Below are 12007 nucleotides of genomic sequence, written 5' to 3' on the forward strand. Positions count from 1 at the left end.
TAAATCCTGCCGGATGCCTTTAAATCTCGTTTCCATTACAAATTGAAGTGAACACTGCTCGCCTTCTTAATAGGTAGTTACGTTAAGCACGCACCGTTTTATCATCCGCCGAGTAATACATAGAACAAACTCTTGAGCATTTACTTATCTAAAATTAAATTAACGCGGCGTAAAGGTTTCTCCATTTCTCCATACACACATTTCTAAAGCAGGAACATATTGAGCTGAACGAAATTTGTAATAATCTAGATATGAACAAAGATTTCAACCGGTGAAACCAGCGAGAGAGTAATTAACCAAATTAAATTTCGTTGAATCGTTTGTGCCTTTTACACTCATGAAAGATATCCGATCTTTTAGACCAAGATAAATGAGAAAATTGTTACTGATACCGTACCGAAATGCACAATCTGGAAAGATATAGGTGCGGGGGGGATGACAAGGCGGTCAAAAATTGAAATCCAGGATATTTAGGGCATCGGTAATAAAATGTTCATATTTGAAAGCTGAAATGCACGAAATTCTTATTATATCACTTTATGAAAATTAACCGAAAGAAAAATGCTCAACTGCTTTAAGTTAGTTAAAAGTTAATTATCCAAATATTATATGTACTTTGGTTTGGAATAAATAAGTATCTAAATACTTATTTATGGTTTATGAATTGATAAAGAACAGTGAATAGGTACATTTGAATTTGGAACATTATAAGTATGTAGTTAATTTGTAAAGATCAAATGGGGGTTAATATTTGAAAATTGTAACAATTACCCTCGTCCTCGTCAAGTAAAAATTAGAGCAATCTCATTTGCAGCGAGGTTCGTTGTTAAAAGCATTTTCTGGTAGTTTCAGCGATTTTTCAAATAAAAATCGTGGCTGGAGACTGGAGCATGGCAGACTAACTGGCGTGACAGATGCACGTGATGCGACAAACATCAAAAACTAATTTATTATGGAATGATGCATTCAATTACCACTGTATCTTTTTGACGTTTTCGCCGCGTATTAAAATGAACTAGGTACATCATCTCCACGAACGCGACTCTATTTTCAGTCTATTCAATTATTCAGTATGGAGTCCTTTGACAGTTCCCCTTTTAGGAGCCCACGCGATAAGAATATAGAAAGAAAGAAAAACCAGCATTAAAAGCAACTTTAGATCACAATGGAAAATCGAAGGAAGCAACCAATTTGCGAGTTCTCGTGATCCTCTTTGATAAATTAAAAATAAACGGAGGCGTTGACGAATTGCTAACCTTTCAAGTAAATATCCTAAAACTAATTAATTCACCTACATTGTTACCTTCACCCGGAATAAAAGACGGGAAAGAAGAAAATTTTGCGCATTTACGTAGTCGATCTATCCCACTCATTTTCTATTATCGAGATTGCTTCATATAAACCCACGCGAAATGCACGGTTAAATAATTAACCAGGTTTCGATAATCCCGCTCACATTTTTGCATCTTTTGGTGTCAAGAGGGATTAAATAAAAATTATCGCTAAATAAATAAATATTTATTTTTTATTAAATATTATTCACAGCTCTCTATAATTATCTTAGCTACTAAAACTCTTTGGACACAACAAAAGTTAGTTGGCTTATTATACGAGTATTGCACGACTATGCTTAAAGGGTGAGGGATGTAATTTAGAGTTACCTGTCGACGACGGCCAATTCGGGGGTGGGAGGTAGCGGCTATTTATGAATTACCTAAAATGAAACAAAAGAAAGACGTCACTAAGAAGGAAAAACAAAAAAAAAGGGGTTAGTTATGCTGACTTTCATGCCAGGAAGGAAGCGTATAGCGTTAGCGGTTTTGCAGAAGAAACAGCGGGTGCTCCAAAATGCTCCAAAAATACAAAAATGTGAGACAATAGTGCCACGATTTCGCGTAGATCGAACCCACATATGGTTTTATCTTTTCTCTCAGTTTCAAAATATTGTCATCATTTCCTTTCGCACTGTTTCTAGTGTTTTTTTGTACCTGTAACTTGAAAAAACATCGTACGTATTTCAAAACGTAAATACTGATACGAAAGTTTGCGTTGATAGTGTGGAGCAAAGAAAAACCGTTTGTTTCCTGTTATAATATCATTTCAAAAATATTAGTTTCTCCATCTTTGTGCCGTTACCAACTTGCTTATGACATATACAATGCGAACAAACCTTCTCAAGGTTACCCATAGCGCCCAAATGGTCAATATTTAGACGTACAGGAAGAACGTGTCTACATATATGATATATGGTTTTTTTTGTAATGAAACATCTTATGTGTAAATGCGACTTTTATGGTGTTCAAAATTATAAAAAGTTGTGCTCAATTTACGTACCCTAAAGTTGTGGTCAGTAGCGTACTAGCATGCTGAAAAGGGGCATATTTTTTACGTTACATATTCTTAAACATATATCAACATAAAAAACTTATATTATACAACCAAATTTAAGAGAAAAACTTAAATTAAAGAAAATGATTGTGTTAATTAATTATAAAATTTCACTATTCTTCTTAATTTGCGTTTGTCTCTTAAATTTGATTGTATATAATATAATAAGTTTTTTAAACTATTTAATATGTAATGAAAATTAGTAGTTAGTAGTATTAAAAACGCCCCCCTTAACTATGCAGACATATGCCACTGACCACAAAGTACGCAAATTTTGATCAGAGAATCAGGAATTTAGCTAACATCGAGGATGTAAAATTCAATTCTTCGTAATTGAGCCCGCTATATTTTTTTAAATATTTGAATTTATCAATTCAAAAGAAGTCGTTAATCTATGTCAATTGGTTTTATAAAAAATAAAAGATTTCTGCAATTTATCGCTGTGTTTGTACCCTAGTGTATCTCGGCTATTTTTAAAAAGATAGAGATGTTTCTGAGATTTGATCCAAAGTTGTTTAAATGCATCAACACGCGGTTAGATCTTAAAGTCAATGTTTTGAATTTTTTTCCTGAATACATTAATGTATCACAACCTATATTATTATACAGGGTCCCGCAACAGTACGTCGGTCTTCCCTAACTCATAACCGGTAAAAGATATAAATACATTAGAAACCTATTCACTTTTTGCTTTTTTGTCAACGTTTCCATTTTAGGTATTAATTTTTTTCCGAATAATTATCTATAAATAGTTATGACACTTTGAAGTTTGGAAATTTTACCATTTCCTTGTGAATATTCTGTATCACTAAATCCAATGTTCTCATTATCAAAGTATTGCCCTTGACTCAGATTAACATTATTGATCACATATATTCCTCAACTTCAAAAATCAAGGCTTGCTTAGGAGGGATTATTCGGGGGTCAATACACAAGAGCTTGATTTTTAATCGGATAATTTTATTTTTACAAAAATGTTTAATGTAACGGAAAAAACTCGAGATTAAAAGCGAGCTGGAGCGATTTTATTAATAATTTTATTATTAAAAATAAAATTTTTTATTATTAAAAATAAAATTATCCTGATTTAAAATCAAGATCAAGTGAGATTAATACAAGAGAATACATTTCACAAACACTTTATACCTTACCCATTCCTCCACAAATTTTAATCAGTCATAATCACTGATAAAAAGCTGCCTAGCTTTTAATCACTTAACAAATTATCTGATTGGTTCGACTTTGAAACAAAAGTCACGCTGATTCGTCGAATATTATTGGAGTGTATTAATCGGGGGAAGAAAAAAAATTCCACGTATTCAAAGACGGGCCGCCACTCTTTGTATGGTTTCTGAGAAAACAATTAAAGAAGAAATGCCAATTTCACCACTTTTTTAGGGTAGCTCCCAAACAAAACACGTTGGATCTTCGGTTTATTTGGAAAATGTGATTGTTTTGATCCCCGCTGCCACCCACTTTCCTTTAATTGCTTATATATAACACCCTGCATAGAAACCTTCGTGGTCATACGCCGAACCAAAGTTTCATCGCAATGGGATAAGCGATTTAGGCAGGCATAAGGCATTTATTTTACATACACGGTGAATATAACAAGGTTGTTAGCAGAACATGCAAAATGTACATGCCTCCCATGAATCCTACACAATTTAGAAGATTAGAATCCAACTTTTTGCGTTTTGGAACTGTTAAGTGCAAGAAAAATGACAGAAGTCGAAATACACCAAATCATACCAGACAGGTATTATGGAATGTAATGTACAATTTTTGTCAGCAGGTGAAAGTGCAAAAAAATAAAGCATGTTGTATTAGCAAAAATCAACTTTTAAGGTTTGAAGTTATTAAAATTGACCACTAGTTTTAAAACACCCTGTAGAAGAGCGATCAATATTTAAATCATTCTCATGTAGCATCAAGTCAGTATTGTTGATTTTGGAAGACTTTTTGAAACTCGAATGAACGGAGTCATAGAGGTACAGGGTTCAAAAGAAAAGCATAAAGCATTAGCATAAAATTAACGTACAGGGTGGAATTGTTGAACCTTTGATGCAGTCATACTGTTTCAAAACAATTCAATTGTTACCCCAAGCTGACTATATTTGGCTAGAGACAATTGATTTATAGCCGCCTTATTAAAACTAACTAGTTAAAATAAAATTACAATTGTTGGCTATATCTTGACAACGGTTGAGAATAAAAATATAGTTTATTTTACAGCATATTTAAATTGACGTTTTAAGGTTCGAATGGACTAAGCCGTAACCGTAAGGGTAGATAAAGCGAAACAGATGCTTGTGCCTTCCAATCACATCTGTCATTTTTATTCCAAATAGAACGTGAAGCATAATATAAAATGACGTTCAGAACATGTGATATGCTGTTTCTACGAAAACGACCGCGGCGGCAGAACCTAAGATTGCTATTTTGGACGCGTAAATTAAATTCAGAAGCTTTAATATGATTTATATAGTATCTGCTATAAAATAAAGTTTTGTATTATACACGAGGAGAAAGGGAAACTAACTATTTCGTGAAAGTTAATTAACTCTATGATTAAAATACCCCTTTATCGTCTTATATAATAAACAACTATTATTAGCGTTTTTGTGAAATAATCACTACTTTAATTTCCCAAAATATTGCCCATTCCTCCTGGGACACCTTGTATACTAATTAATTTATTGAAAGAGCCTTTTCTTGAGATATGCGGACCAACTTCTATTGTATCTAATACCGGGTGGTGACTTGAACAACGCACCTAGTAATTTTTTCATTTCTGATTATTGGGCTCTCCCTAATTGTTTTAGAGATAAATTATATTTAGGTTTTTTTGTAGAGAAATAAATTACGAATCAATGCATACTGTAGCTTTTAATTTTTTGAAATCCAAGAAATTGGATAACTAAACACTGGCGCTTTTAAGAAAATCAGTGGTGCCATGGTAATTTGAGATCAAACAAAGCTAACAACAACAAAATGGGAAATTTTTTAGTTTTAAAATTTTTACTGTTTCCGAATTTATAAAATGGGAAACAATAGTATGTACGGATTCCTAAATAGACTTTATCTCTAAAATAATTAGGGAAGCCAATAATCGGAAATTAAAAAATTACTATTGAAATTCCTATGGTACGTTCATCAAGTCACCACCCTGTATATTAGATAATTGTGTCACATCTGTTGTAATTAGTATTGTTATAATTTCCTGTTGGAATTAGTGGTTGATTTGTGGGAGATATACAGGGTGGTGACTTGCGTAACGCGTCATAGGAATTTCAATGTAAAGTTCATAACATGCGATTATTGGCTCCCCAAATTATTTTAGAGCAAAAATGTATCAAAGTTTTTGTAGAAACATTTTTTTTACGCCAATCAACCGTATTAGTTTTCAATTTTTTTCATACAAAGACGGAAAATTGGAAAAATAAAACCCGCCTCTTTTTCAATAATCTGCGAGGCCATGGAATTTTCTAAAACAAAAAGATATCCAGTTATCAATTAGCAGCAGTTCGAAATGGATTTTATGATTGATTTGGTTACTGTCTTGCAGTTAATGGTGACTTATTCGAACATTTACTGTAAATTATTATATTAGAGGAAACCGTGTTTAGTAATTTGGTCTTTCTTTATGTTGAATTCGCTGTTCTAAATTAAATACTTTTTGATAGAATTTCATTTGTTTTATAGCAGACATTCCATGGCATGACGGATATTGGCGTAGTTTTTGTTATAAAATTCCATGGCATCGCAGATTATTGCAAAAGATGCGGGTTTTATTTTTACAATTTTCCGTCTTTATTATGCAAAAAATTGAAAACTAATACGGTTGATTGACGTAAAAAATTTTTCTACAAAAAACCTTAATACATTTCTGCTCTAAATGAATTTGGGGAGCCAATAATCGCATGTTATGAATTTTACATTGAAATCCCTATGATGCGCTACGCAAGTCACCACCCTGTATATAAGGTTTATACCCAAATTTGAGTTTACATCATTTGTTTCATAAAAGAGAAGCACAACAAATTTGCCACAAGTCTCGTAAGTCTAACAGACCTTTGTATTCGTCAAGTTTTGACTTTTAGTCAAAAATTACAATGGTTTCGTACGTTCCAAACGTTAATAAATGCGTAATACTAATATCATTCGAGCGTCAAGATGCAGATATTTCTGATGATGAAAAACAGAGAGAAATAATACAGCACCAAAATACCACAAAGGGTGCAGTGGACACATTGGATACGTTGGTGCAAAAGACAAACGAAGAGATCCCCTTGTTATGAACTTTATTGCCATTGCAGCTATGAATGCGTTTATTATATGGAAACATTTTCATCGGGAGTGGCATATACAGCATTTAGATCGCAGACGTCTATTTTTGTTAGAATTGAGTAGGTAAACAACTTATAGCGCCTCAAATTCAAAGGAGGAGAGATGATTCTGTGATCCTGTGATATTAATTGGGTTTTACAAGCAATGGAAGGTAAGCGCAGCTAATTTTGAAGTACCTGATGGATCTCAACAAAGTGTAGAACCACCAACAAGAGGAAAATGCTATGGATATCCAAGACAAAAAATAAGAAAGTGAACAAATTATGTTACCAGTGTAACTTAACCTCTACATCACCGAAACTAAACGAAACAAACCGTCAACATAAAAGTGCAATTACCCAAGTGCAATAATAAATTATAAGCGTTCACTTAGCGACACTTGGTTTTTCGAAGTATTTCTAAAACCAAAAACCATAATTTTTATAGATCTCCTTACAGGTACTTGCATAATGACTGGTACGCCGAAACTTAGTGGAAGTATCATTTTAATTCTTAAAAGACACCATCTGTTACATGAACACGACCATTGACAAACAATGGGTCTTTATATGCGAAATTGAGTGTTGGGATAATCGGTTTTATGATAAACAATTGTGAATGAGTACCACGTTACTTTGTTATTGGTTGACAGTCGTCAACCCCCATTGTAATTTTATGGGGGTTATAAACATGCTAAACATATCTGCTGCAAAACTCGAATTTCCTTCAATTTCAGTAGCAAGCGACTATGTAAAATTTGCATTCAATTTATCATTTACCATTTTAATAAAATGTCTAGGCAAACAAGGATTTTCCGTATACATCTGATCTGGAAAATCGGATTTTTCTTGACGTGTTAATCATAAACGTCCTTTTTTTGCAACAAGGAAATAATTTTACGTGTAAACATTCCTTGAATAAAAAAAGATTGTATGTTCATTTTGAGAATTGCCCGCTTGGTCTAAGGACCAAGAAAAATGACTTGGTTCCCGATTTTACTTGTAAATGGCTAAATGCACCTAGACAAACATTGAGAAAGCCATGTTAGTAACTCAGAAATTAGTTAGCGATCAGTGAAGTGCTCTCAAATCAACTCAATGCGAACAAAAAGTGCAAAAATGAAAAACCACAGGTAAAATTGGAATTTAGAAACTGTCGCCTACCCTAGCTTTTAAACGTAGGAAGAACATAATTACTTTGATTACCTGCACTTATTTGAACGAAGGTTAATTATAGCGCGACATTTAATAGCTCGCAATATTTTCTAGGGGTTTCCAATCCTATTAAAACAAGAAGTATGGGTTCTATGACCTGATCAGTCAATTCGCAAATGCAATTATTAGGTTTAACTTTCTATTTACACAATTAAAGATGATCCCGAACGTTTACAATTAACAACAAATAACAATTAATATTTATTTAAAAAGGTAAAACATACTTAAATCTAGCGACATAATTACTGTACATGCAATATTAGTAATATTTGGCATAATCCGCATCTAGCAAACATTAAAATTAAGTTAGGTATCTTACAGTATTGGCACAACATAAATTATTATTTACAAACAACGGTATTAATTAGCTCGCATTTTATAATCTGGCAAGGAGCGCTAATATCAGCGAAAGTACAGCAAAGAGCAGCCCTAGAACTGCAATCGTATCAAAAGAGGGCAGTTCAGTAGTACATGCAATTCCAAAGGAGCATGCAAGAGCAACGGTACCAGGACTTTCGTACCAAGCGCAACTCGGCTTGGGTTCGTCAAGGGTGTGCCTCCTCAAATTGGAAACGTTCGAAGCTTCTACGGGCAACTGAGTATTTGCACGATCAGTTTCGGCGCGTTTGTAAGTCTCGCTTAAATTTTGTACTAATTTCGGCGACTTTAGACTGTCCAAATTCTCTCCACTGCTACCACACCACAAATCCCGATCTACCCGAGAGTTATTAACCGCCCCTCCTATCTCAAATTTAGTCTCATTGTCGTTATTGTTAAAACACAATTCGGACACGTAATTTTTAGAACCCTCTTCACCACAGTGATCTACAACGTTAAAGCTATAGTGCGAGCTCTGAACATAGGCACACCCTTTAGTTGGCAAAGCAATGTATTCAACACTAAAACACTTCTCACCTCCTCCCTCATTTTCTTTCGTGGTCATCTTTCTCAGCGTCTCATCTATCGCTTCGAACGCTGCCAGTAAATCGTCCTTCGACTCATGAACACCCCTTTCAGTCTCTTCGGCCGACTGTACGTTAACGTAGTCATGATCGGATTCGCTGAAAACTTCGGTCGCAACCGGATCGTCGTCTAACTTCGCCGGCAACAAGACCACATTCGCCACAATCTCGTGAATCGGATCGATTCTGATCTCTTCGGTCACCTCCAACTCTTCGGTGTTGGCGGCTAACAGTTCGCTATTCACGCACTGCATTAGTTTCTCGCGCAACGACACGTACTCGGAACTCGTTTCGTCTTTACTACTCGTAACCGTCTCACCTGGGGCAATCGTGCTAAGATCGATCGCGTTGAGCTCCTCGGTGATCTTATCGCTGTTCTCTCGCGTTTCGACCGCCAGGCTTGTCAGTAGTTCGTCCAAGGTCGACTGGCGAAGTTGCCTTTTGAGCTCGGCGTCGTCTGAGGGAATTGGCGTGGATTCCTTCGACGTTCGCGAATTTCTTCGATCCGGAGTTGGAGGTTTGGCCTCGAGCCTATCACAGTCGGTGTTTATAAAGCGCGTTGTAGGCGAACGGCTGTCAAATCTGCGATACTTCAGCTCGCCATCGCTCATGAAGGCCTGTCGGGTCGCATTGATTTTTTCCTCCTTGTCGCGTAAAATTTGCCTAGCCATCTCCAATGCGTCCGCCACATCTGTGATGTTTTGATCTTCGTAGTGGATCGAAATACCTGGAGGCACGTCGTTTTTATGCATTAAACTGCCGATGTTGGCGGAGAGTGAACGCACAGCTCTCTTCTTTTTGAAACAATCCCCGTTCAACACATCATCGTTGACGTGATAAGGGGGTAATGCCGTTGCTTTGTTTGGATCTTTGCGCAAGCTTCGGTAGGCCAGATCGTCTTTAATCACATCGGGCACCTTTTTGCAGATGTTAGTAGGTTCAGGTTCGGGCGTTATATGCAAATAATCGCTGTTGGAGGCGGGTGAAATTGGTCCCATTGGGATGCCAAATGGTGGTTGAGGTTCGACAACCTTTAGGGAGTTGTTTGTGTGCATGACGTTTCTAAAGACAACATCGTCCAGAGTCGTATCGGGTTCGTCGCCTTTAACACTCGATGGCAATTCGTCGACAGATCCATTGAAGACTGGCGACGCCAACAGGTAGCTAACGTTAGAAATTGAGGACTGTGGATGGTTTATCGTGTTGAAACGTGGACGGTTTAGCTTGCGAAACGCCATGTCGTCAGTCTGGATGTTTGGTTCCGATTTTTTCGACTGGCGCTGCTTTCGGGTGGAATCGAAGTTGGGATCGAAACCGAAATCGCCTTGTGGTAACCGCGATTCGAGCGCGTCCTCCTTGCGCTTCTGAGCCGCCGCCGTTTCCCTCTTCTCCGCCCTGTCGAGCAAATCTTCATCGCCCAAATGCAAACTGTTATAAATCGCCTCCAATTCGCAAAGCGCGTCTTCGAGATTCGACGACTTGCGCTTCATCTCCTCATCGGGCGACGACTCTATTGGCCTAAACGGACTGCCCTCTTCGCGCGCCGGTTCACTAACGGAGTTTGGTGGGAAGATGTTCGTGGTAACGTGCGTTTGGGAGGTAAACATCAAAGGACTGGACGATTTTCGATTTCGAGTCAACTCCTCGTCTTTCTTCCGCCAAAAATTGAAGGTCTTCTGCGACCAAGTGGGCTGGTCCGTCGAGTCGGGCTGAATGCATATGGGCCGCCTGCTTCGCGGATTTTTATCCGTCAAATATCGGTAACTTTGGTTTTCCGTCGGATCGGGAGCGCGAGTAAGCCTTTGTAAGCGCGTTGCGTCTGGTGTTGCGGATGAAGGGCGAGGAATTAAAGGAATTCGCTGCAATGGTTCGGTGCTTATGTGGTCTTCTGAGGTTGAGCGGACATTTTTATTGAGAAAATTGTGATTCGCGTCAGGCTTGTGCTCAGACAGTGACCGTTTGTAGCCGTTTTCGAATGAGTAAGATATCGGCCTTCCTTCACCGTTTTGCACGGTAATTACCCGACGCGGGTCACGTGGGGGTGGGGGTGGAGGGTATTTTTTGTAGAGAGGTAAAGTGCCCGTGACCGGATCGGGAGAAATAGGACTACATATGTTCGATTCGCAGGATAGACTCCGTTGGTTATTGAAATCGTTTATCGCTTTGATTCCATTACCATTGTAGGAAGCGTGGTACGACAAATACTTATTTGGTAGAAGGGCGGGTGATCTGTATTTATTATGACTACTGTGACTAGGAGGTATGGTAGTTAAACCTGAAAAATTTTGGAGCGGCGGAGGAGCGCTCCTAGTATAACACAAGTTAATTTTCGCGGGTTTGTGTTGCAGATTCTTCAGGTTTTCTTGCAAGTCTAATTTAGTGAGTTTATTTTGGTCTCGTACATCTTCATCTTTCGACATCCGCCTGAGGTAACGTTGAGTGCGTGCCGCCCGAGATCTTCGATTTGACACACCATCCTTCTGTTTACTCAAACTATCGTCGCTCTTAAACACGGACAACTGGGAGTCATCATCGGAGCTTTCCTCCCCTTTGGAATTTTCCTTCCGCGCTTCCGTTCGGGTTTTCACGTGCACCTTTTTTCGCCTACCCAAGCTGCAAACGGAAGGTGATCCCAGACTGTTACTCGATCTAGTTAACTCTTGACGATTTTCCTTGTCCTTTAACGTGACAAACCTAGTTGTGAAATCGCTAGCCGGGATGAAATTCCTGTGCGCCGTTGGTTCAGATAGAACCGCCAGGGGATCCTCGACGTTTTTGCATCCGTTAACTTGTCTCGACGACGGATGGACAACGTGATCAAACCCAACGGTCTGATTCACACGTTTCCGCTTGTCCGACTTCTTTTTTTTCCTCTGGAGAAAATTTCTGTGACCGTCTTCATCGCTGCTGGTGTCGCTCTCTTTCTTTTTTCGTCGAAATAAATTGCCCAAAGACCATTTCTTGTCTTTCTTCGGAGATTTTTCTGGCGTGTGGTAAAAATTCGTGTGCTTGCGTGCTAATACTGGCGAGCAGTAGTGGCTGTTATTATCGTTGTACGTTGCAATCTCTTCCGCACTATTCATCATTTTTGGGTATGGAATTGCCTTGGAACTG

At 37.7% G+C, this 12007-nt stretch overlaps 1 protein-coding gene across 1 annotated transcript; it reads right to left on the reverse strand.

Moving 5' to 3' along the window:
• Positions 1–1502: 1502 nt before the first annotated feature.
• On the reverse strand, positions 1503–12001 carry LOC116175950. Its single transcript, XM_031494337.1, has 2 exons — positions 8847–12001; positions 1503–1714 (listed from the first exon to the last, which is right to left on the reverse strand). The coding sequence occupies exons 1-2, from the start codon at positions 11977–11979 to the stop codon at positions 1704–1706; spliced, it is 3144 nt and encodes a 1047-aa protein (XP_031350197.1). The 5' UTR covers positions 11980–12001; the 3' UTR covers positions 1503–1703.
• Positions 12002–12007: the final 6 nt, after the last annotated feature.

This window comes from Photinus pyralis, unplaced genomic scaffold, assembly GCF_008802855.1.
Source record: "Photinus pyralis isolate 1611_PpyrPB1 unplaced genomic scaffold, Ppyr1.3 Ppyr1.4_LG7, whole genome shotgun sequence".
NCBI lineage: Eukaryota > Metazoa > Arthropoda > Insecta > Coleoptera > Lampyridae > Photinus > Photinus pyralis.

Coding starts and splice junctions, on each gene's coding strand:
- LOC116175950 (XM_031494337.1), bottom strand. CDS start 11,979: ATGATGAATAGTGCGGAAGAGATTGCAACGTACAACGATAATAACAGC.